Raw genomic sequence first — 27,234 nt, 5'->3', positions numbered from 1 at the left:
CACTCATCGATGTCGAAGCCAAAATCTACGCCTCCAACCTGCTGGCAGAGTTAGAAGACTGGGTGAGCCACACAAACTTGATGCCAAACACACAAACAGGATTCCGGCCTGGAATGGGCACCCTCACCAACATCTCTGCGGTCACACTCCTTGCCAATCAAGCCATGGCCAAATCCCGCTCCCTCTATGCCTGCTTTATTGACCTTAAAGCAGCATTTGATAAAGTACAGAGGGCAAAGCTATGGGCCAAAATGCAAAGCTTGGGCGCACCAACAAAACTTTTGGATGCAATTATCAACCTTTACTCGGATACATGGGTCCAAATCAAAAAAGGAGACGGGTGCAGCATAACAAGGAAGATCCAAACTAAAAACGGGCTGAAACAGGGGTGCGTGCTGGCCCCCTGCCTCTTTAACATCTACACCGCCGACCTCGAGAAATACCTTCAACAAGTCCAAACCGACCCCCCAAAACTGGGCAAAATACCAATCACCAGCCTTCAATACGCAGATGATATCGTCCTTCTATCACAAACACCGATAGGCCTTCAACGATCAATGACCCAACTAGGAGCATACACCATTGCATCCCAATTAACAATCAATCGCAAGAAAACTAAGGTGCTGTGCTTCTCAAAACATCATAAAAAAGGGTCAAAAGGCAAATTCATCTGGAACCTGGGTGACAAACCAATAACCCAGGTGGAATCTTACAAATATCTAGGGTTTCAACTTGACCAAAACCTTAACTTCAAACACCAGCTGAATCAAGTGAGAACGAAAGCAAAACAACTTCTCTACGCCTTTAAAACCTTACAAAGGAAATTAAAAGGCAGCTCAACAGGCCATGTGTTGAAGGTAATCGCAGCCAAATTTATACCAACCATATCATACGGGTCAGAAATAATGCATACAATAGACGCAGCCGCCCTTAATCAAGCCCAATCAAGCTTCTTCAAGAGGTTGTTCTTAATCCCCCAGCACATTTCTCAAGCCCAGATTCGACTGGAATACGGGTTAAAAAAATCAGAAACCAGCCAGACAAGGGGCGGTCATTAAATACTACTGGCGGATGAGGCAAGCAGAAGATAACACATTAGCCCACTCCTGCTGGGAAGAAATCGAAAAGCAAGCGATGTTAAATAATTCCATCGTCACGGTCCTAAAAGGTTCACTCAAGGACTTACACCTCGAAGGGGTATGGCATACAAACACCCCTTTTTCTGGCTTCAAAAAGGCAGTAAACAGCGCAACCAAACAAATTTCACAGCTAATGGATAAAACTGCATTCTCAAAGAAAAAACACGCTTGGGCAGTGATTAGTTCTTACCAGTCGCTCAAACCACAACCATACTTGTTAGACCATTTTTCACAACATAAAAAACACTATCTGACCATGCTACGACTGGGGTCATTCCCTACGAAGGACCTAACCCCAAAATGGAAACAAGTATGGTCAACAAAAGAATGCCGGCTGTTGCGGACAAGGAGAAGAGAGCCTCTTACACCTACTATGCATCTGCCCTACACTACTAGAAATTCGGAAAAGGGTCCTCCGCAAGTTGCTGAAAAAAAATGAGCTACGGACATGCAGAGTGGCAGTTATACATTGTCTTGGAGGCCACTCCATTGAACTTTCTTGCAAAGCCATTATGCTTTGGAAAATGGCAACAAAGAATTAGACAACAAACAAGAATGAACTGGAGTGGTTCAGTTTAGACCACTTGGACCCTTGTTCATCCCCTGCATTAACACAAATTCTGGGTCCCCGGTGTACAGCATCGCCTCTCTCTGTTCAAAACTTCTTTTAACATGAAAGTTTTACTTAATGTATTTTCTATGGACGATTATTCAGGTCATGACAGCATTGTGTTTTCATTTCTTTTCTGTTAGCTCCTTTTTAACCCTCAACATTTTATCCAATTAAGTAACCTTGTTTCTTTTTTTTTTTTTTTACATGTTTGTATCATTGAACTTTCTCCATTCTTTTATGATTTTTAACGAGATCAAATAAAAGTATTTTTGACTGACTGACTGACACTGTCTATGTCGACATCCTACTTCACCTTTCAGGCATTCTCCCTTACTTTGCCAGTGTGCCCACTTTGCGCTTCCCTTCCTTTGTGCCCACAGCACAAATGCTGTGCACTTGGATTAACTGCCCCATTTAGTAATTTTGTAAGAGTGAAGGATACACTGCTACTTACAAAGCTATGACTTAATAGTTATGAGAGTGAGGGAAACTTACACTGCTGCTGCTCTGGTTGCCTTCTTGTGCGTATGAGAAACCAGTGTCACTGCACACCAAAACACCAAAAAAAAGCCATTGGTTTTGTCAATGTAGTGGTGTCTGTTAATTTTGGTCTTAAAACTTTTGGGCAGATGGTGGGGCACAAAGGGGGGTGGTTAAAAAATGACAAAATTAGGCTAAAAAATAAAATAGAAAGAAATAAAGGGAGGGTGCAGGCAACAAACACGTGGGAATAATAACAGTACTGGACAAGGTCAGGTAAGGAACAAAAAAGGCAGATACGAGTAGGTACAGCAATATCCCCAGTGAACATTGGTCCAAAACTACATTAATAATCCAATGCCAATGTAAAAGCAATTTTTTTTTAAAAATAGGACTCCAAATGTAATCCCTTCCAGTTTAACAGATTATTCCTGAAGTAATTAAAAGGTCCATAAAAATTAACACATGAAAACAATGCTTGTTCATTTAGCACCTGCAATCAGCGTTTGTCATTGTTATTAGAACCAAATGTAATGTTATACTCATCCTTGGAAGGGTTAAAGGCTGAGTCCCATCCCAGCAGACTCAAACCTGTGAACTGTAGGACAGCCAGTCACACACAGACACGCAACAAGTATCTTCAGTAAGTGACTTTTCATTTAAGGGGGGGTAGTTTTCTGGTGACTGCACACATAATCTCTCATCAATAGCAGAAGGCACATTGAGAAATGGGTGTCCACTTAAAATGGGAAATGTTCTCTTATGCCATAGAAGGATATTACAATTCCTGCAGACCACAGCCAATCAAAACTTGGGGGCAGTATTTTACCATTTGAGCATTAAGCCACAGTAATTTGCAATTTGCTCTGTATATTACAAGACAGGGGATCTATAGTTAAGAGATATGAAACCTTAGAAGAGCTTGCGTTGGTGAATTCTACATCACAAGATCCATCATGTAATGAGCAGTTAGTCAGACAAGTTCCACTGCCCAAGTTCGGATGGTGCAAGCTAGATTCCCAGGTTCAGGAGCATACCACAAAAGCAGCTCCTTACTCTGAAAAATAAATGAATGCTGGCTGACTCAGAAGTGAAATCGTTAATCTTTTTTTAACTTGCAGATAACAAAATCTAGGGAATGGTAGTTTTTTTTGTCATTCCGGTTTTTTTTCCATAAAGGGAGGAAGGAACACGGAAGCTTGCTGGCAGATCTCCATGTTCCAGAGGCACTGAGCAGACCTGGTAGCGTGACAGGGAAACCCTTTATTGCAGAGGTGGAAAAACGTAACTGTTGCTTCAATGTTTGTAGGAGAGTAACCCTTAGCAGCAGTATATGAATGTAACCTATAGATCAATGCTGGGCTTTACTGACATGATCAGTCAGAATGTCAGACGCACAAGCACACAGAAGAGTTAGCTGCTGCATGATCAATTAAGCTCATCTTTTCCCCTTCAAACATTTCTATATCATACAAGAAAAGAGTTAGTGGACCAGTCAGGACTACAAAATTGGGTACCTATCTAAATCTCTGAACTCCTGTGGTCAGTAGACTTCAGAGTGTGTAAAACAAATGTAAAAAAAGCTCCCAATGTAACTTCAACATAACCTCCTAGACTGTCACTTGGCCTTTTGTAAAGTATCACTGGACTGCATAAAGTCTATTTAGCTATTTGCAGGGCACATTCTCTCCTGTTCTGCCCAGAGCAGGTTTTCTTGAGCACAGAGTAAACTCTCCCTCAGCTCGGTTCTCAAGTGGATAGTGCCTTTTGGCTGGCAAGTTGGCACTGGGAACAATCACCTGCGCTAAAAAATTTAACTGCAAGGGTGTGGTCTTGTTATCGATGGAGTGAGACGCAAGCCGTGGGAGCTCCGGGCCGCCGCCGGTGAATTTAGCCTTAAAAGCGGCACTACAGCCTTGGGGGCGACCCAGCCTGGGGTGCTGGATCAGGAGAGAGCTTGAGCGATCGACTGGAGACCCAATACTTCGCCAGGTCGGCAGACAGAGGTAGGAGCGTCACCGGCAAAGAGCGCTCCGGCCGCCAGAGGCAAGGCTGCCATTTTGGAGCTCCCGATCCTGTGTTCTCTAGGGGCGACCAGACAGCTGACCTGCACTGCACTCAGCGGCCGGCAGGCCTTGGCAGAGAGGACCAGGACCCACACCAGAGGTACGAGGAGCCGAGGCTCCTCTTCCTAGCAGTCCGTCCGGCCACCATCATGGGTCCCACCATGTCGGCCTCTCGCTGGGCCTGACCTGCATTAACTGAGCCCTGGTGAGGACGCCCCTTGCCCGGTTGGGCCTCAGAACTCCTTCACGGACGAAGCAGAGGGTGCCGGGTGGTGTGCTGCACGGGGGGACCTCTCTTCCAGCGCCTGTGCTCCACCGACAGCGCCCCGGCGGGGAGGAAAAAATGCTACCCCCGTGTCGGTGTCCGTTTCCATACTAAAGATTCGGGGATAGATAGATATTTTACTTCAATAATTGGTATTGTTAGTCAAGATCGCCTATGTGGGCCCACTTGAGCTGTATTCAGATGGGAAGCTATCCTGGCTGATGAGGGCTGAAAGCCCGAAACCGGTCCTTGGATGTTTGTTTCCAGTCCAGGGAGGACCTGGCCTGGCAGTTCGGGTTGGACTAGTCCCATTGGGCACGGGGTCAGAACTGATTTGCATATGGCTGGGTCCAAACTGGAATGGCATGGTGAGCAAACAAATTATGGATTTAGGCCCTGATCGCTGTACTGGGGTGAATGTATGACATTGTTCTGCATTCTGTCTATCAATTGTTCTTTGTGGAGAGGTGTAGTGCAGCAGCCAGGGTAGCTGACTGTGGACCACTGGGTTCCAGGTTCGATCCCCGGCTCCAGCGGCAGTTCAGCACCATGTGACTCTGGACAATAGCTCGCTCAATTCCCACGACGGCCCCCAGCGCCTTGAGACCCGTAAGGGTAAGTAATTTGCGCTTTTCAAATACGGATTTACAATAGGGCTTCCATACTGATAGGGTGATTTTGATAACCTTTAGAGTTATTCTTCAGTTTGCAATTACACAGATTACATTATGCAACCCTGTTTTCATTTTGATGTAAAATCTATTTCGATCTATGTAACTGTGTAGTACACCGATGATATTCGAGTGGGTGCTTGATTCAGCTACTCAATTGTTTTACACATTCACATTTATTTTTACTTTTTTATATTACATATCTTGAAATGACTCGTAACTGTCTTGGAGGGTGAGTAACTCATTATCTCAGGCATATATTTTTTGACTTGTTAGGTCGAGCAGACCTACGCTCAATGCGTGAGCATTGAGGGTGTCTGCTTCAGACCTATTGTGGCCCGTATTTAGGAATGTGGACAGCTACCAGACGCGCGCTTTGACGAGGTCAGATTTCACCTCGGGAGCGAGCGTCTGGTAGCTGCACATGCGCGAAGCAAATCCCTTGCTCACACACAGACACAGGCAGCCCCCACCCCTCTGCACGCACACACACACACACACACACAGGCGCGCGCATGCACACGCAGGCATACGACACACATACAGGCACACATACAGGCACACTATCCCCTACCTCGCATTCTCTCTCAATCACACACAGTCACGCATGCGCACACACGCACACACGCGCGCACACACTTCCCCCACCCCTCCCAGGCATACACACAGGCACGCACGCACTTCACTTCAGCCCTGGGGCCCACTCACCGACTGCGCTCTTCCGGCGGGCTCCTCACGGCGCGGCGCGTCTCGTCTCCTCTTCTCAATCGGGCTCGCGGACCTCGGGAGGCGGGACTTCCGGTCGGCCGCGACCGGATTCGCCGGCCGTCCAAGAGCTTCCGGGTCGCCGCGGGCAGCGCGGCGGCACTCCTTAATATGAACTGGTTTCGATTGAGTTGTTCACGTTTAGCGTTTCAAATGAGAATACCACATGTGAAGGCATCACGGGAATCTATTTTTCCACAAATGGTTCTTTTTGCGGGGGCTGGTCTGGGGGACTTTGATGCGAGGGCTCCTTTGATTAGTGTTTTTATATTTACAATAACGCGGTTATGTAAAAAAAAATAACAGGTATATTTGTAGGATATAAAACAACCTTTCAAGAGACACCATAACACCCCGCACGGCCCTTGGCTGCCCCAGGGTGGGGAGCGGGCGTACAGCGTCCGGAGAAATGTGTGGCCGGAAGTTAGAAGCAGCGCCTCACTCCACTTCCTGCAACAGGTTCCTTTTTACGGTGACTGTGGCCCTTTCTACTGTCTGCCCCGGCGTCCCTACACCTGCTACACGGATACCTATGTCCCTGTGCTCTGGTATTGTCCGGGCAGCGGCTGACGTGCCTCAGTCCCAGCACAGAACACAACTGGTTGTGGTTCGCCCAGAGAGCAGCCCGCCACCTCCCCCACTCAAGTTGTGCGCTCTGATACTGTCTCATGTGCCCGGTCCCAGAGGTAACCCCATCCTGCCGGCTGAGACAGGTGGCCTTCAGGTCCGATGCAGATCCCCGCGGTCGGTGCATGAACACTCCGAGCTGCTCAACCGGCTGGCTTACCACTCCCCGTTGTGACGCCTCCTGGGCGGCTGCACCTTCTCGCTGCGCCTGGCTCGCACTGACTGCTGTGTACCTGCTCAGGGCGTTGCAGCGGCGCAGGTGAGTGTGTGATTCCCAGCTCCGTCATTCCAGCTCTGGAGCCGGCTGCGGCTCGGCGCGGAGGACGCGGAGGACGCGGGCTGCCAGGACCCTAGCGCCTCCTTCCTGCTGCGGACCAGGCGCTGCCAGAGTACACAGGTGGGTCCCGCGTCCTCTTTCTATAAGACTTCAACAGAGGGGGTGGCGGCGGGCCTACGGTGTGAACGGAGAACCCACGGAGCCCTGGGAGTGAGTGATCGAGCCAGACCCGACTCTACAGAAAGACGCCCTTAGATTGTCGTTTTGTGCCTATTAGTTTCCAACGTAACCATAAAACACACAAAGAACTTGCACTGATCCGTGTGGGCAGCGGTTGGGCTGAATCCAGGTGCCTCATCTTGACCAATCTGTGCCGTTTTGCTAGGAGAACAGTGATGAGTTCTTGTATTCGTTTTGAACGTTGAATTTATTTCTTGGAGCGTGTACTTATTTTTTATTAGTTTAAGAGCATTGGCTCAAGAAAATTTACCCTCCCGGCTATATAGTTCTGCTTGTATACAAGCAGCCCTGTGTTCGAGGTATTTGTGTAGCGCCTAAGACGGGGTTTCCGAGCGCTTGGCGATCAGGGCCTGGACGCTGGTGATAGATGAGTGATGCAGCTGGGTGGCAAAACTGTGTAATGTGTAGCTTTTGTACATGTATAGTGCAGGTGCACGGGAGGCATCAGAAACTGGATGCCAATGGGCGCCCTCACCCTCACACGCCCTCACCCTCACACACCCACACCCTCACTCACCCTCCCTCACCCTCACACACCCTCACACACCCTCACACACCCTCACACCCCCTCACAAACCCTCACTCACCCTCACCCACCCTCACCCTCACACAAATCCGCACACACCCTCTCACCCTCACACACATCCTCACACACCCCTCACCCTCACACCCCCTCACCCTCACAAAATCACTATGTGCTACCACAGCATCACTGAACGCCACAGCATCACTCGTTTGCCATCACAACATCACTCAGCGCCACCACATCATCAATCTCTGCGACCATTCAACACCACCTGGTTCAAATATGCTCTCTCAATGTTTGAAGCTTTATTACAAATGTAACAAAAACATGTTAATATTTCACTTCTGTTCTTGGAATTTCGTCACAATAAAATACACTGAACATAATCTTCACAAAAGTTATTTACAAAACTTTAAGCTATTGCCATTATAAATTACTATAACTTTTATTTAATTATTAAAAAAAAATTAAAAGCCATTGTTATTTGTAATATCAATACATGTAAGTCACGTAAATACAACACATATTGCATTACAAATGCTATAGGTGTCACATTTGCGAAAGTTATAACTATTGGCATTGTAAATGACAAAGCTATTAATTTAGTTATTTTCAAAAACAAAATATAAATAAAAAAAAAATTCATTTACAATACCAATAGCTCAAACTTTCCTAATGCGAGACCTATTGCATTGCAAATGCTTGTGTTATTTATTGGAGCTTGCATGAATTACTCATTTAATTGTTTTCTAGGTGTTTAGCCTACTCCAATATGCCCCGGCTTGGATTTATCACAAGTCCTTTTTTTTTTTTTCTATTACTATATCACAGGGTTGATTGTTCCGGTCGTCATGTGATCAAGTTCGTTTGTTGAAAAGTTTCTTCTCAGAGTCCCCAAGTGTCTTATCAGAGACCACGATGAAGGATATACTGCATTGGAGCCGCAGTTCTGATTGAGTGTTCTTCTACTAGCCTCGTATGGCAGTTGGAGGTGGCATCAAACTCAATGTTTTTGACTCAGTTTCATATTTTTTAGGGCAGCAGAGAAAGACTTAAGGTACATTACAGGAGACACACTAACTTACAGACAAAAAAACAAGCGTCAGATAATCTAGTTCACCTCATCTCATGGTACTGGAAAGATTCCAATAAGGCATCTCTCAGTCGTGGGTTCAAGAACAGTCACTCCATTTTAATTTCATTTCTAGCCTGGAGGGCTGAAACTATCAAGCCATAACTTCATGTGCTCGCTCTTCTTCATTGTCTTAGGTGCTCTATCCGGAAGAGTAGTTCCTTTTATTACAAGTGGTCCTAGACATTAACTACAGCAAGAATTCTCACCTCATATCTAGGTCCACAGCCAAAAATACTAGAGTGGGCTGTCCCCTTGTTTCTAATCTGCGTCCCTACCACAGTCTTCACTCTATCAACATAGTCTTCAACATTCATATCTACTTTCTGGAATCCATGTGGGAAAACCATTTGCCCCATGGAAGGTACCAAACTTATTGGCTACAATCTCCCCAATATCTCTGGATACAGTGTTCCACCACGGAGTGCTGCATTCTTCTTTAAGGTAGTTATTTTAAGTTCAGTTTTGTCATACACTCTTTTCATTTTTCAGGTATGCAAACCAATAACGAAAGAGCAAAGGTAGTGAGTAATACAGCTGGAAAGAGGTTTCTAAAATACCAAATGAGCGAATAATGGATATGAAAGGGGCCATGTACAGGTTAAACAACGAAGAGCTGAGTGAGGAGCCCTGCAAGACGCCAAAAGGGAAGGCTTTATCCTCAGATGAGAAATGTCCAATGGATACCATTTGTTTTCTGTTTGCAAGAAAAGATTGGAACCATGACCAGGCATTGAAGACAATGCTAATTTCCAAGAACATGTAAAGGCGCATTGAATGAGTGATGGCATTGAATGCTGCTGAAAGATCTAACAGGATCAGGACAGCATTATGTCCGCCATACAACATCATTTTTATAGTCTCGAAGAGCTGATTCTGTCGCATGTTCAAATCTAAAGCCGGATTAAAAGGGGTTAAGAGCCTTCCATTTTTCTAGAAAAGTCATCAGTTGTTCATTTACTAGTTTTTCCAGACATTTTAAGCACGGGAAGAAGTAATATAGCCCAGAAATTCGTAAAGATTGATGGATCAGCTAACATTTTTTTTGTTATGGGTTTTTATCCCTGCCACTTTCCAGGGCTCTGGTACTGCTTCTGAAGATAGAGGGTTGTTCAAAATGTGGTTAATGACCCGATTGACCACTTCCAATTGCCTTCTGGAGAATTGCAGGTGGGCAGCGGTCTCACAGCAAGCCAGATTTACAGCTGAGAGTAGCCTGTTTCGATTTTACATGGGAGATGGGCTAAAAGTCCACTAGCAAAAATTTGTGAGTGCTCTACCCGAGTGGTCTCTAGAGGATGAGTAGTCTCCGGTCTAATTTGTAAAGAGCCTTTTTGGATTTTTAACATTTATTTTAAATTAGACAATTTGTTACAGAGGAATTGCTAGGGAGAATCTCTCTTGACAAGGCTTTAGGAATTTGAAAGAATTTCCTAGGATCAAAATTGGCAAGCTTAGCCTGAGAAGGATAAAACTTTTTTTTGCCTCTCTTATCGATTTACAGTAGATTTCCAAGGCAGTTTTAAATTTGATCCGATCGTCCGGTTTATAGGCCAATCGCCATGTGTGCTTCTTTTGCTTATAAGTGAGCGTTTTGTTTGCAAGTGAGGGCGTGAACCACCGTGATGAAACAGCACCACGTTTTCTACTGGGTCGGGCTAAGAGAGCTAAATCGACCGCCCCCAGTATTCACTGGTTGAATGAACTTAAGTCATTCAACAACTCTCCTATGAGGGCTGGGAGCTAAGACTAAACGATTTGTCAACTTATAACCAGTGATCTGCTCCCCTTGCGTGTGTTTAAAGACGCAACCGCTGGCTGTCGATTGGAAGTGGCTGTGGGGGCGATTGTTAAGACACTGCAAAGCATTGCAGGAAACCAGAGCATGAACCAGGCGGACGATAAATAATAATGGCTTTCCCCCCACATTTCCCCAAAGGTCTATCCTGCCCAAGAATGGTGTTGCGAAGGAGGAGCGTGGCTACAATATCAAGATTCAACCATGCTTTGAGCATGGACACAGCACTGACCATGAAATCAAGATGGCAGTAGCTAATAAGGTCCTGCATCTCTTGGGAGCGTTTGGGAAGCGACCGTTCATTAATGAGCCCACCAACAGAAAGAGATATATCGTGTAAGGGGACTCTGAGATTATCATGGGTGACTGTCTCGTATGCCAGCAAATCTGACTTTACAACAAACGCAAGAGAAAGGGCCGTCAATTTGATCGAGGCCGACTACATTATCTCAGGAGGGTGTCTTACCTCCACGTTCTCTGTAGAAGCCTGTCAACTGACTGCTACCCGACAGAATACCTGCTGGTAGCAGAACGGATTTGAACGGGCACAGACGGGCTTGCCTTTGGCACACTAGCGCTGCACCCACTGCGCACATCAACGACGCGAGCACACTCATAACCCTCTTGTCCCCCTTAAGCACCGCCTCCCAAAGAGCAACTACACCTCTAACCCAGCGGCAGGAATGTCGGCATGTAAATGGCCTCAAACGGGAAGGCCCCAAAACGTCACCCTACCCACCGCCAAGAAGGCAGATAATCAGGGCATTATATTAAGAATAATTCGAACCACAAAACAATGCTCACAACTGGAGCAAAGTAGAAAGTGCAACATTGAAACTCTTATAATGTTTAAGTGCAGCGTGCTATTAAAGAATGCAGGATTAAAACAGTTCCAAATTCATAGACATTTTTAACTAACATGACATACAACGAACTTGTTAAGACAGAAAATGTGTTAGAGCAGTCTCTTTGGGTTCTGTGCGACAGTAAAGATCTCAGTGGGCAGGGGGGGATAGAGTTGGCTTTAGGCCCAACTTTTTAAGAACCTAAAGAGGCATCCAAAATGTTAGGGTCTCACTAAAAGAAGTTCCAGTAACAAGGCCTCCAATGGTTTCAAACAACCCATGCTCATTTATGGGATAATTTATTATAGAGGAAGAATATAAGCCTAGGCTGAAAGTGGGCTTTAACCTCAGGGTCTCTCAATTCAGGGGTAAGATATTTGATTCTGGTGTCTTTATGGTCTCCTCCACAATGGGGGCACTCTAAGCTTAAATCAAATCCAAATACTCAGTTGGTCCGTGCAGGGGCTCAGAAGAACGCCTCAGTGTCTCATTCACTAACAGGCCCTCCCTAAACCTACCGCAATGGAAATGTAGGAGAGTTTAACTTGATGGCCCCAACAGCGTCTCCCTCCTGTACAGCTAAGCAAATATGTAAACAAGCATTGGCATAGCCAATAGGTCTCGCACTTGGGACCTTATAAGTGTTTAGCCATGCAACAGTTGGTGTTGTTACACCAAGGAAATTCTGCTGCATAACTAAATACTTATAAGGTCCAAAAAGCGAGACCTATTGGCTATGCCAATACTGGTTTGTTTTTTGTTGCTGTTTTGTTTAAGTTGCCAGATCTACAATATAGCTGGGCATGGTTTTTGTTAACCGTTCTTTGCATCAAATGAACTTGTTTTCATTGCTCTGAATGTTGTTTCCATTCTGGTTGTAGGAAGCAGTCATTCCCAGGGGTGTGGGGGCTGCCTAGCTGTGCGCATGCGCCGAACTTTGCAAATGAGAAAAAGCCTGGCGCAGGCGCAATTTAAAAGTGTGGAGTGAGTGAGCCCCAGGCAGCATGACTCACTCACACAGGAGTTCATGCACTGCACCTGCATACTCAGCATGGTTTAAGGATACTCGACCCACTCCCTCCAAGGCATCGAACACATATTTACCAAGAAACTCTGAGAAGAGCCTGCCTGCTGCACCGACAGCTGGTGGCGTGTGACTGGTGAAAGCGTGCACCGATGGCTGGTGGTGTGTGTGCCCGGTGAAAGCGGGCACTGACGGCTGGTAGTGTGTGTGCCTGGTGGAAGCGTGAACGGACGGCTGGTGGTGTGAGTGCCCGGGGAAAGCGTGCAATGACGGCTGGTGGTGTGTTTGCCCGTTGAAAGTGTGCATTGACGGCGGGTGTTGTGTGTGCCTGGCTTTAGGCGTACACTGATGGCTGGTGGTGTGTGTGCCTGGTGAAAGTGTACACTGACGGCTGGTGGTGTGTGTGCCTGGTGGAAGAGTGCGCTGGTGGTGTGTGTGCCCGGTGAAAGCATGCACTGACGGCTGGTGGTGTATGTGCCCGGTGAAAGCGTGCACTGACGGCTGGTGGTGTATGTGCCTGGTGGAAGAGTGCACTGATGGCTGGCGGTGTGTCTGCCTGGCAGAAGCGTGCACTGACGGCTGTTGGTGTGTGTGTGCCCGGTAAAAGCGTGCACTGGCGGCTGGTGGTGTATGTGCCTGGTGAAAGCGTGCACTGACGGCTGGTGGTGTATGTGCCCGGTGAAAGAGTGCACTGACGGCTGGTGGTGTGTGCGCCTGGTGGAAGCGTGCACTGACGGCTGGTGGTGTGTGTGCCCGGTGGAAGCATGCACTGACGGCTGGTGATGTGTGTGCCCGGTGGAAGCATGCACTGACGGCTGGTGATGTGTGTGCCCGGTGGAAGCATGCACTGACGGCTGGTGGTGTGTTTGCCCGGTGGAAGCATGCACTGACGGCTGGTGGTGTGTTTGCCCGGTGGAATCATGCACTGACGGCTGGTGGTGTGTGCCTGGAGGAAGCGTGCACTGACGGCTGGTGGTGTGTGTGCCTGGTGGAAGCGTGCACGGACTGCTGGTGGTGTGTGTGCCTGGTGGAAGCGTGCACTGACGGCTGGTGGTGCGTGTGCCAGGTCGAAGCGTGCACGGACTGCTGGTGGTGCGTGTGCCAGGTCGAAGCGTGCACTGACGGCTGGTAGTGTGTGCCGGCTGGTAGTGTGTGCCTGGTGAAAGCGTGTACCGACGGCTAGTGGTGTGTGTGCCTGGTGGAAGCGTGCACTGACGGATGGTGGTGTGTGTGCCTGGTGGAAGCGTACACTGGCGGGTGGGTGTGTGTGTGATCCTGGTGGAAGCGTGCACTGACGGCTAGTGGTGTGTGTGCCTGGTGCTAGCGTGCACTGACAGCTGGTGGTGTGTGTGCCTGGTGGAAGCGTGCACTGACGGCTAGTGGTGAGTGTGCCTGGTGGAAGCGTGCACTGACAGCTGGTGGTGTGTGTGCCTGGTGAAAGCGTGCACCGACAACTGATGGTGTGTGTGCCTGGTGGAAGCAGGAGCATTCACAGTGAAAGAAGACACAAATGAATCTGACGAAGAGGAGGGGGGAGAAGGAAGGGGGGAGTGCGAGCAGAGGAGCACGATTCATAGCTAGAAGACACAAATGAAGCGGACCAGGAGGGGGGGGGAGGAAGGGGGAAGTGCAAGCAGAGGAGCCTGATTACAGCAATAAAAACACAGATGGCAGATGTGCACGTGCTCGTGAACGCAAGCTGTAGGCCAACAAAAGCCTCTTGTGGCACTTTTAAATACTACTTACTAAATGTCTCGAAGAGACGGCGCATGCGCTGTCTCAGGCGAGACCTAAAAAGGGGGGGGGGAATAAAGATTTTTTATTTAGCACACAGACTTCGAAACAGTTGTTGCAGATGTCTATAGAGCATAGTCTGCCTGAACAACACATTCCAGCACCAGAGTTGCAACCAGTGTTGAGCATTTGATGAAAAGGTCACAAATGCAGACGTTTCCAGTGATGAGGATCGCAGTGTTATGTATTGGCCCGAACAAGCCAGGAAATCATGGAATGACAGCAGACTGTGCACAAGTGAATAAGGATAGATTGCAGACCGTGCAATGCAATGATTTAGCTTGGCCAAAGTTAGTATGAGGAATTCAGAGATGAGCTGCCTAATTCTCAATAGAAGTTGTGACTTTTGGGCAGAAAGACACAACTGCCTGAAAGGAAAGGTCTGTTTTTCACTCCTGAACCCCTCCTCGCCCAAAACCCAAAAACACACACAACTAAACTGCTGGGAAACAATAGAGAATTCCTCAACATTGTTAGGAGCACAATTTGTTTACACTTCCTCATTTAAGGAATATTATACCCATAAATGAAATTGGGGAGAGCGTGGGGCCGAAGGAGATTTTGCAGAGGGAACATGACAACCAATGGTGAGAAAAACGGTCTTAGTTGTACAGACAGGGTAAACTTAAATTCATCAACACCGTTCCCTTATGTGGTGCTCAATGAGACATTAGCAGGATTGACAAAAAAACCAAACAGGGCAAGCTTTCATTTGCATGCACTCCTGTAGCTGAGGCTCTCAGAGTATCACACAAAGGTGTACATAAAATCAAAGAGTGTGGAACACCCAGTTTAACAGCATCTTCAGAGCAGTCTGTAAATATGCATAATGCGTCACCTATAGGATCGCCTGTAAGTCCATATAACATGTAGGTGACAGCAGTATCCAATCTGAATGGGTGATCATAAGAGCTTAATGTCTGCCTCCAGAGATGCTGCTCACGAAAAGTGAAATATTCAACCAAAGTGCTTACATGGCCCAAGGATAGTCTGGCAAGAAGGCAATACTGAAATTCAAATTTATATAGACCAAGGCAAAAAGGTAGTCTAGAAACAAGGCAATTTTGGTATTTGCATTTTACTGAACGTGGCATCACTGAAGTTAGAGAAAACTAATGGTTCAAGATCTTACGATGCATTACCCTGCATCAGAGTAAGATTTTTAAGGTCACTATTTTTTTTTTTTTACAGTGGATACTGTTCCTAGACACTGAATCAAAAGAGGCTAAGTGCCACCACAGTTTGACAGGGACCATAGTATGACTTTACCTTGCACAGCTCATTCTTTAGCTCTTCAGCTTCGGCTTCAGTCAGTCCTTCAGGAAGGGGAGGACTCATAGGGTCACCAGCAGCACCACCAGCATCCACTGGAACATCCGTCATAGTGTCAGCAAGCAGACCTTTGTTGGGAGAGTTAAGGTTGATATCTGTCACAAGGGAGAAGCGGGACATGGACAGAAGTAAGCAGCTGACAAGCAGCACAACGCACAGTCTGTGAGCCAATATGTTCCACAATGTGGCCATGGGGAGTAGAGGGACAGAGAAATGTTGGACCGCACGTAATGGGACCCAGAATTTTAAGGGGATTTTAGATTAAAATGCAGGTTCCTACTGCGCGTCTCACAACATTAACTTAGTAGAAGGTGGCAGAATAAGTGCAATACTGGCTCTGTCAACCCAAGTGCCCCACAAGTATTATATAGCCATGGGGGGCTGGAGAAGGCCAGGAATACCATGCAGACTGTAACAACTGAACTGACCCTCCCTCATATTACTAGAAATGTCTCGGTGGGGGGGCCTGAGAAAAGAATGTGAAGCGGGAAGGCACACTCAAAGTATAAAATGGAGGCTGTAAACATGAACGCTTTAACCAGGCTGGGAGCATGAGGGTACTGTGATAGTCCACAGGAGTACCACTGTAATCTCATGCATATGTATTCCTGTAAGCAGTTTACAGGACAACCACTGTACCCTCATGTACCCAAGCCTGGTTAAAGCATTCATGATTTCAGCCTGAATTGTTACATGGAGTGCCCTCTGCCGCTTCACATTCTTTACAAACAAACAGATACTGTTTGGGAATGGCGCACTTTTCACATGCCCCTAATGGGTGCAAATATCTGAAACATCATTGTCCTTATACACATCTGCTTTTTACAAAGAAATAGCTGAAATTTTTTCCCCAAATACAATATTCCTGAAGAAGTTTGTTGTGTCCACAAAAACAAAAGTTCTGTTTCTTGAAGACGTTGTCTTTTAATAACACGCTTCTTGCTTGATTTTTCTGCACATTACATCATGTACATGTATTGATCACAGCATCATATCCAGTCATTCCCAATGCATTTCGGTGCAAAATACCTTCGTCAGGGGAATACTGTAATTGAAACCAACAAAAGCATAAGTTATGCAATCATAAACCTATATTGCGGGATGTCCACGACCAACCCCGTGTTCATGCTGACATGGTGTGATTTTGTCAAAATGAAACCAAAGTCAAAATCAGTGCTGCCATAACTGTGCTCCTACCATGCAAACAAAGTAGTGTACGACCTGCATTCCAAACTGCCCGATATCACTAAGGAGCCTGTTGACAACCGTAACCCAACATGCCATGTTCTCACTGAAACTATAAATGTTCATACCCGAACAGGTAAACCGTATGTGTTCGTTGTGCTAAAATTCCTGTCTAAAGAAAACGGGATCATGTCAGTATTAAATAAACCCGACTCTCGTCGATACCTTGCCTACAGATGTCTGCCTACCTTTTTAATCACCGGAAAAGCCCTCTAACACTTCGCTGCTCGACCGTTGTGCACCCTCGTGTCCACTCGCTTTGTAACTCTGCAAATAACAGTAAAATAACATAACTATCCGCTCTTGAAACCATGTCACACTACGTAGCGCTCTTTACCACCACGCGACAACTGCCGCTTACCTAACTCCAAATGCACTCGAACCGGCATCCATACAACTCGGACACCATGCTCCAAACTTCCTGCCTCATATGAACAGCCACCTCCTTCGTAATGAAAACTGAAAGCAGACTACGGACGGAAAATGACAGGCGCCATCTTGGAGTGGGTAAACCGAATCTATACTGTAATGAAGTGTATACAAAAACGCTCTGTGTGGTGCACAAGATACTACCAGTGACCAGTGTAACACTGTTATCTTACCATCTAGGTTGAAGCCTGATGAAGTATATACTGAAGGTGCTTTTATACAATAGGTACCTATGCTAAAATGTTAAGGGTTACCCAAGACCCCATTTGTATAACAATATGGTGTGATGCATACAGTTGTTCATAGTCATAACTACACTATTTGCTAAACCTGCCCTTACATTCTAGCTCATTAAAATAGCAAGATTTGTTTGGTTTATATTTTGACAAAATTACATTACAAAACCAAGTACAGCAACTCATTGGTACACATCAAGTCATAAAAAACATATCATTTCTATTTTGTCATTAAGACCACATGGTTCAAGCGTATTCAAACTACGGATCCAATAGGTTTCTCCTTGAGACAATTGGCGGTTGGTGTCAACATGTAACCTTTCATCAATACTTTCTGATCATGCTCTTATGTTCCGTGATGCGGAATAAGAGCATGATCAGAAACTGTAACCCCAAGACTAATCTGGCTATGCACTGGAAAGAGAGACAGCATTCCATACCACAATTACGATTCACAGTGTTGGAAAGTATTGATGAAAGGTTACATGTTGACACCAACCGCCAATTGTCTCAAAGAGAAACTTATTGGCTCCGTAGTTTGAAAACGCTTGAACCATGTGGTCTTAATGAAAAAATAGAAATGATATGTTTTTTATGACGTGATGTGTACCAATGAGTTGCTGTACTTGGTTTTGTAATGTAATTTTGTCAAAATATAAACCAAACAAATCTTGATATTTTTATGAGCTAGAATGTAAGGGCAGGATTAGCAAATAGTGTAGTTATGACTATGAACAACTGTATGCATCACACCATATTGTTATACAAATGGGGTCTTGGGTAACCCTTAACATTTTAGCATAGGTACCTATTGTATAAAAGCACCTTCAGTATATACTTCATCAGGCTTCAACCTAGATGGTAAGATAACAGTGTTACACTGGTCACTGGTAGTATCTTGTGCACCACGCAGAGCGTTTTTGAATACTCTTCATTACATACCGTATTTTCCGGCGTATAAGACGACTTTTTAACCCCTTAAAATGTTCTCCAAAGTCGGGGGTCGTCTTATACGCCGGGTACCAAATTTTTAGGAGTGGAAGCAACGCTCCACCGACTTTGAATATCGAGAAAAAATCAAGTAGAACCAAGTCAGCACCCACGAGCTCTCCAATATGGCCTCTGGGCTCTTGCTTCACACTCCCTGTGCCGTAGGGCCCTGCTACTGATCCCCCTTATATTTGTGCTTACAGTACAGTATGTGAGTCATACTACAATCCCCTCTAGCTGTACTTTATTTACCGGAAGAAATGTTATATAGCGCAGACTTTACCCGAAGAGCGCTTCACAACAGTCCAGTAATGATACACGAGGAGAAAATTACAACAAAACAAACTACAAAAGCAAACTTTAAGTTAAGTTACGGTACATGAATAAAAAAATGTACAGTCTCTTACAGTCTTGTAGTGCCGATGGGAGCAGGCTCAGTATTTTCGAACTGCGTATTCAATGTAGAGCTACAGCGGGCACATGCGCTGATCTGGCGTCTCTCTCTCCTTCTGATGTGGCCATAAATCTCCCGTTCATCGGAAGGAGAGGAGCGTCAGTATCGTACGTCATCTCCTCAGTTCATGGGCATTGAAAGGGGACTGTAGAAAGTTCCCGTCGGCAATACAGTACTGCGCTGGAAGTGGGGGTAGTCTTATACGGTGAGTATAGCATGAAACCTACATTTTATCCAGAAAAGTAGGGGGTCGTCTTATACGCCGGGTCGTCCTATACGCCGGAAAATACGGTACATAGATTCGGTTTACCCACTCCAAGATGGCGCCTGTCATTTTCCCTCCGTAGTCCGCTTTCAGTTTTTATTACGAAGGAGGTGGCTGTTCATATGAGGCAGGAAGTTTGGAGCATGGTGTCCGAGTCTTATGGATGCCGGTTCTAGTGCATTTGGAGTTAGGTAAGCGGAAGTTGTCGCGTGGTGGTAAAGAGCGCTACGTAGTGTGACATGGTTTCAAGAGCGGATAGTTATGTTATTTTACTGTTATTTGCAGAGTTACAAAGCGAGTGGACACGAGGGTGCACAACGGTCGAGCAGCGAAGTGTTAGAGGGCTTTTCCGGTGATTAAAAAGGTAGGCAGACATCTGTAGGCAAGGTATCGACGAGAGTCAGGTTTATTTAATACTGACATGATCCAGTTTTCTTTAGACAGGAATTTTAGCACAACGAACACAGTGGTATGCATACGGTTTACCTGTTCGGGTATGAACATTTATAGTTTCAGTGAGAACATGGCATGTTGGGTTACGGTTGTCAACAGGCTCCTTAGTGATATCGGGCAGTTTGGAATGCAGGTCGTACACTACTTTGTTTGCATGGTAGGAGCACAGTTATGGCAGCACTGATTTTGACTTTGGTTTCATTTTGACAAAATCACACCATGTCAGCATGAACACGGGGTTGGTCGTGGACATCCCGCAATATAGGTTTATAATTGTATAATTTATGCTTTTGTTGGTTTCAATTACAGTATTCCCCTAACAAAGGTATTTTACACCGAAATGCATTGGGAGTGACTGGATATGATGCTGTGATCAATACATGTACATGATGTAATGTGCAGAAAAATCAAGAAGCGTGTTATTAAAAGACAACGTCTTGAAGAAACAGAACTTTTGTTTTTGTGGACACAACAAACTTCTTCAGGAACATTGTATTTGGGAAACATTTTCAGCTATTTCTTTGTGAAAAGCAGATGTGTATAAGGACAATGATGTTTCAGATATTTGCACCCATTAGGGGCATGTGAAAAGTGCACCATTCCCAAACAGTATCTGTTTGTTTGTATAGTTTGCCACTGACCAGAGCCAGTCAGTTTGAGTGGCAGCACCGTTTTTTCACACAAGGATTAAGAATGAACCTTGAAAAACTAAGTACAGATAAAAAATAGGTGTGCAGGGTGTCACATTCTTTTTTGTGCTTCACATTCTTTCCCACACCTCTCGAAGTGTCCATGGGGAGCAACAGCAGCAAGAAGACAAGTCTCACTATATAGTCTGCCTCTACATTAACAGAGGGTGAAAAGGTTAAGGGAAGAACATACGTAGCTATTCAACTTGGAGAACCACACACTATTAGGAGGGTTAGAACACAAAGGTAAACAAGCATTTGCAATGCAATAGGTCTCGCAGCAGTGTGAGGCGTGCAACAGTGTGAGGCGTGCGGCAGTGTGAGGCGTGCGGCAGTGTGAGGCGTGCGGCAGTGTGAGGCGTGCGGCAGTGTGAGGCGTGCGGCAGTGTGCCGCACGCCTCCCACTCCCACTGCCGCACGCCTCACACTGCCGCACGCCTCACACTGCCGCACGCCTCACACATTTATCCCTGTGGGATAGAATAGGCGAGACCTAAAAAGGAGTGTGGAACGGAGCGTGGTGATGCCAGCCAACAGACCTTGTGATACTAGGTACCAGGGGGCGACTGGGTGCATGCAGAATCAACGCAGACTAATTAGGCATCTTTCCCAGAGTTAAGAGTTTAAAGCAGTGCAAGGAGAGTTAATATGAGTATCAGTATATGAAAGGACTTATCCCACTATATCAAGTGGAGTTGAAGGGGTGTAATGAGAGATGGGAGCCATAGCCTAACACTGGGCCTGTGAGCTGCCTGATCCACAACTTTAAAAGAAGTAGTGGGTATAATATCTTAACCCCTTCCACGCTGATGACGAGCTGGGCTCGCCCAGCTCGTCACGTAACATGCGTTTTAGAAAATCTCAGCGTGCGAGCGGAATTCCGCTAGCACGCATGAGGTTAAGTCGGAGAGGGGGCCTGAGGCATCTGAAATATGACACAAACGCCACAATTGTAAGAAGGCAGTTAAGTAAGCTTAAAACACTTGACTGAATGTGCTGCTTCCCCTTAAAACACCACCCAGTTACCCTGCGCTCTAAGAGTTGCTCCCTTTACACCTCATGCCTGGCTTTTGTTTGCTTTTTCATTTATTTATTCTTTATAATGATCAGCCTAAACATCACCCCATCCGTGGCTTCTTCCATATTTACTTCTCCCTACAACCAGCTGGTCCTCTGCTCCCCACCCCTAAATCGTGGTCATCAAAATAGGTTTTTGCTTTTTTTTCGTGGGGGTGGGGGGACTGGGGGGGCTTGGGCAGCTGCTATTTTCTACCAGCCTGCTTTTCTAAATTTTCCGAGCCAAGATTGGTACCCGGCATCTTGGAACGGTAAATAAAACAAGCACAGGCAAAGAAGAAAGCATACAAGACTGACAACAGAGCCAACCAAAGCTAAATATTAGGGGGTCCCAAAGACCAATGTAAGTTTTGGAATGCTCCACATCAGAACTTAGTAGGTGAGACCTAAAAAGGTGTTTAACCTTTCTAATCAAAATAGCCTTAGAATCCATGTAACTAAGGATATTTTTCTTCATTTCCCCTAATCTATCAGGGGTCTTCCTACAAGCATGCTTTATGGATTATGATAAAGCCAGTGTGGACAAAGCGTTCATCATGGGGCACTGCACATAGTCCATTAAAAGCAATTTAGGTCACTCTATGAAAGGATGTGAGTGTGCAGGGTCACTACAGTTTAGACACTATGCCAATAAATAAAGGATAAAAGCAGGGGTGCATGTAAGCTTCTCTGCTGTTTAGCCTGTATGCGGCTGAACTAGGCAAGCTCAGCACTAGGCAACAAGTTTTCACAAAAAAATGGGGAGGTGCATATTCAAAATTTTGCAACAAGAGGATGATCTTGCCATTTTTCTATTTTTAACCAGACCTGGATTTGTCTGGTATGATATTTGAAATAAGTAGGTGATTAGAATACTGGTATAAAATTGCAGGCAATTTCATGCAAAGGTACATATGAGTCTTGAAAAAGGGAGATTTTACGAACAGCCTTTATTTAGGTGTTTGGCTCAATGACACATGCATAACCAGATTTTAATCAGTCTCTGACAAGACGTATTCTATTTCATTATATGATGCCTTCAGTCTTTAAAATAACAAAAATGTTGAATCCCATAGCTGACCGCATTCTCAAAGTTATAGGAGGTAAGCTTATTCCCACGCAGGGTCATAAGCAGGTAGCCTAAATGGACTGATACATGGTCCTACTAAAACTGTTGCAGTGCAAGACATCCTATGGACTACCTGAAGAAATGGAATCTAGGCTATATTGAATTCTTACCGGAATTTCTCTATAAAAAAAAGTGCCGACCCTCTGCTTTCTCTTAAAGGTTACAGAATGAAATAACCAGGCTATGATTTTTCTTATTCCCCACGGAGGATATTATAAGTTTATGGTCTTCATTTGAGAGCAGGATGGAGATGATGCTGTGCCTTTAAAGGCCAGCAGGATGGAGATGATGCTGTGCCAATAAAGGCCAGATTAATTACATCTGATTTTCTCTTATAAGCATTTATGAAGCAAGAGAAAGCTTTAGTTGCTGCTTATGTTCATAGCACATGGTATCAAACGTTGTAAAGATGTTGTAAAGATTAGTCTGAATTGCCACACCCCCCAGGGTTGATGCTGGTTTGTGAAATTTGAGTGACACGTACAACATTTAAAAAAAAAAATATTTACTATTGGTTTTATTTTAGTATATAATTTGACAACATTTTGATTTTCGCTTTTATTCATCAATTAATAAATTGCATGACTACTGTAACACTAATATTGAAGAATATTAATGGGGTTCTACTCTCTCTCAAATCACAGCTGTATGCAACTTGCGCTCTACTAACCATAACCTACTTAACAACCCCGAATTACCATGAACTAGATCCACATAGCAATCATTCAGCCTTTTAGCTACCTTTTACTTGCTCTCACTTGCCAACAAAATCAAAGCAAACACCCTGTTTCTTCTCTTCAAGCCTGTTTCTTCTCTTCAAGGCTGCCATAAAAGAGCACCTTCTTCAAGGGGAAACAAAAATAGCAGAAGTCCATACTGAGCACAAACCCGCCAGTGGCCAAGCAAGGCAAAGGGATCAGCAAATTAACGGTAGTGTAGTGATAAACTCAAAGTGTATTTTGTTAGCAATTTTTATATCATCCACTGTATGCATCTCCATCCACAATCTACAAATATCTTCACCACCTAAAGTGGTGTCAACACAAATGATGCAGGCCTCTCGCACTTTTTTTTCTCGGATAGAAATATTTGTGACTGTTCATCAATAAAACAGAAAATATCCAGGAATAATGAAGGAACACTAAACCGTGCCTTCAGGAAGAGACATGTTTCACCTCCTATGGGTCTTCTGGTAACCATCAGTGACGTAAAAAGTAATAGGCGGTACTCCTACAGCTTATCAGATGCTGCATTCCGTCTGCTAAAAGGAAATGTTTTCAAACGTGGTGTTATGCTGGAAAGGACAGTGCGCCTGTGTGCCCATAAACAGTATGGCCTTGAACTAAGCGAATCAATGAAGAGGCAATCGCACAATGAAGTTATTCACTACTCTATGTTCAACAAATGAAGCAAAGCTACCATCTCACGAATAAAACATATTGGTGTAAAAGGCAGCAGTGCTGTTAAGTCACTTGACAAACTGCTACTTCTGTGAACACGTGTTAAGATTGCATACAACAGACTCCTCTACACGCAAAACTTGTGAGTCCAACTAGTCACCGAGTACTGTAGAAATACATATATTGATCAGACAACAGATTTCGCCATTAGATTTTAGGAGTGGGAACGAGGTTGAAGTGACCCAAACAATTAAAACATTCATATTAAAGGAAAGCAAACATGCTTTTTGCCGCACTGCAGCTACCGGTATGGACCGTCACGAAAATGCCTCTTTGCTCGTACTTTAAGAAAAGAGCCACAATGAAAGAAATACCTCCTAAACTGTTTCTAAGTGCAAAGTCACCTTGGACTTTATTTTTTTTCTAGCAGCGAATAATATAAAGCACTACTTTGTAGTCGGATCCAGGGGTTATGATTTGGAGCATTTGCTGAGCTAGACTCACGTTAAGTAAGTAACATTTCTTATTAAATTTCACATATATTATGGGACATTATCTATTAAACAGCTCGTAATGTAATTTAATATGCCTATGACAACTCAATTTTAAAGGCACGTCTTTGACACAAAAGATGGTGAATATGCAGAGTGAAGACAATGACCATAAGTGACATTTAACCAGGTATTATGTAACTTCATAACCTCTTAAGAGCATTTCACTACTATTTCAACTGTCTAGATCAAATGTGATTTAAGAACAGATCCAAGTTAATCCTGTTGTAATAAAATAGCTGTGGGAAGAATCTAACCAAAACTTATATCGCAATAAACAAAGCCATACATAATTATGGAAACTGAGTGCTTTCCAGGTTTTAACTGGAAAGCTGCGTCCTTAAATAGAGCACACCTACAACACCACGACACTCTAAATGTGCACTCTTCAAAAGTGAGCAAATCTAGTGTCAGCGGTACTGCTGATGCAATAGAGTCATTCTGAGTTTTCAGGCAAAGATATAGTATTTTTTGATCATCACCTCGCCAGATACATTCAATGATCCTTCGACAGCCCCAACCTGCACAAATGTCATATGTTGCAGAGACAGTGTGAATAGGTTTCATTTCTGGCCCATGCACTCTCCCATAGTTTGAGTGATTATCTCGTAATTATGTTTTTCGGTCTTAAAGCACACTAACAAGGACCAAGTAGCCCAACTGCATAAGAACTCTTACTTGAGTACCTTTGAAGTGCAACCTTTTCGTTGGACACCTTTGCCTACTTTCACCACCACTGCAATGTGTCCCCAGTCTGTGTTGACAAGGATGGGCTAGCCCGTCATCAAATGTCCTGATCTATGGTCTTGAGGGTTCCGGCATTCATTACTACTAGAAAGGCTAACAAAGAGGAGAGTGAGACGTGAGAGCTTGCTCACCTTCCCAAATCAATAATCAAAGAGGAGCGAGCAAGCTACCAAGTTCCTTAAAGATGTACCCGGACAGGTCATGACTGTGCTTTATAAATCTCCAAACTAAATAAATAAGTAAATAAATGAATGTTCCTCACACACAGCATGAAAAAAAACTGCTTTCGTTATTTTTTTTGTAAAAGACCCCTCACCCACCATCCTAGGCGGTGGCATGCTTCATCATCGGGGTCCCACCCAAGACACTTGGCACGTCAAAGGTGTGCTTCAATTCGCTTTTTTAGCGGGCATTTCTTTACCTCTAATGAGACGAGGGAGTGAATTAAAATTGTCTTCTGGGTTGCTCACCAACATGGTGTATATTTTTTTATAAAAATTTTTGAATAATGTTTCCCTTAGACTAGGATTAAAATATTTGGTTGATTTGTGGCAAGGAATTAGTGACATTTCACTTCCTTCATAAAGGTCGACATGTTTCAGCCATAATGTCTATGCCGCCAGAAGGGGTCAGTATGGCTTTCCTCAGGACCAAGATTGCGTGCGCGCTAAGGCAAGCAATCGTTTTATAGAGCGTAACTTACGGATTTATGAATTACTACATTTGAGGTACTGTATGAATTAAAAAGAGAGCGACACATTTTGTACTTCAGTAGACAATACAAACAAGGGTCAAAGGATAAGCACTCAGCGCACTTACGCCATCTGGCAAACAGTCCTATCATAAACGGAACAATCGTGTCTCAAACTGAAACGGCAGCGTGCTACTGTACATGGTTCTGCATTAACTTGGATGCGGACTATTCAAACTTATCCTGCTTCGTGATACTTTCTGTGCAGTGCCTGGTGACTCAACATGCACAGCTATATATCAGCAGGCGTGACTTGTCTGTGGCAAGCATCACTTATAATAACAAGGCTTATAAACAGAAATTAAATGGAGATGTGTACACAAAGCAGCAGGGATTGGAGCATGCATCATGCTGTTTTTGCGCAGTGCCAGGTGAAAACAACATGCACTGGTATGTATAGGCACGGCAATGTCTGTGGCCTGCAAAGCTTTTAGTAATCAGGCGTGTGTTTAATGTTATAACAGTGATAACCACACGTATTGCAATATATTATAAAGACTTTGTTAACATGCTTGTCGACAGGTAGTTTGGCATATCAGAAAATATAACTGTAACCCAGCCACTGCGGTTTACTTAATAACATGCCCATGTAATTTATGTTTTATTGGCATGACTACAAAAAAAATCAAGACATGTCTGCAAACATCGCAGCAACATCCGTGGCAAACAAAATACAAATAACATCACTGTTTAATTTCTATGTATGTGGCTTGTTATTATAAGCGATGCATGTCACAGACATCGTGCCTGCCGACATAATGCAGTGCATGTTAAGTCATCAGGCACTGCACAGAAAGCATCACACTGAAGGATACCACCTGCACGTTTCATTAGTCTGCATGAGAGTTAATACAGAACCACATACAACAACATGGTGCCATTTCAATTCAAGGACACGGTAGTTCAGTTTATGATGGGACTGTTTGCATGATGGCGTAAGAGCACAGTGAGTACTTAGCCTTTGGCCCTTATTTGTATTGTCTACTAAAGTACAAAATGATGCATCTCTTTTTATTTCACAGTGAAACTCAGAAGGAGTAATTCAGAAATCCTAAGTTACGCACTGAGAAACTATTGCATGCCTTAGCGCGCACGCAATCTTGGCCCTGAGGAAAGCCATATGGACCCTCTGGGGCAGCATAGACATTATGACTGAAACATGTTTACCTTTATGAAGGATGTGAGAGGTCACAAATTCCTTGCCATACATCCACCACTGATATTCCTCTTGGCTAAGAGTACCAT

At 44.7% G+C, this 27,234-nt stretch overlaps 1 protein-coding gene across 24 annotated transcripts in view; it reads right to left on the bottom strand.

The window, feature by feature from the left end:
- Nucleotides 1-27,234, bottom strand: part of TPD52L2 (TPD52 like 2) — a 129,383-nt gene that overhangs the window by 89,301 nt on the left and 12,848 nt on the right. For 15 of the 24 annotated variants that reach the window (XM_086932763.1, XM_086932768.1, XM_086932773.1 and 12 more), the window contains exon 2: nucleotides 15,532-15,689. In XM_086932763.1, the coding sequence (XP_086788889.1) occupies nucleotides 15,532-15,689 (158 nt within the window). The remainder of the gene's footprint in view (nucleotides 1-15,531; nucleotides 15,690-27,234) is intronic. The other 9 variants (XM_086932781.1, XM_086932766.1, XM_086932776.1 and 6 more) reach the window with 1 other exon arrangement.

Source organism: Lissotriton vulgaris, chromosome 7, assembly GCF_964263255.1.
Source record: "Lissotriton vulgaris chromosome 7, aLisVul1.2, whole genome shotgun sequence".
NCBI classification, from domain to species: Eukaryota; Metazoa; Chordata; class Amphibia; order Caudata; family Salamandridae; genus Lissotriton; species Lissotriton vulgaris.
Note: the sequence above shows the minus strand (reverse complement) of the source record. Positions and strands in the feature narration are given on the sequence as shown.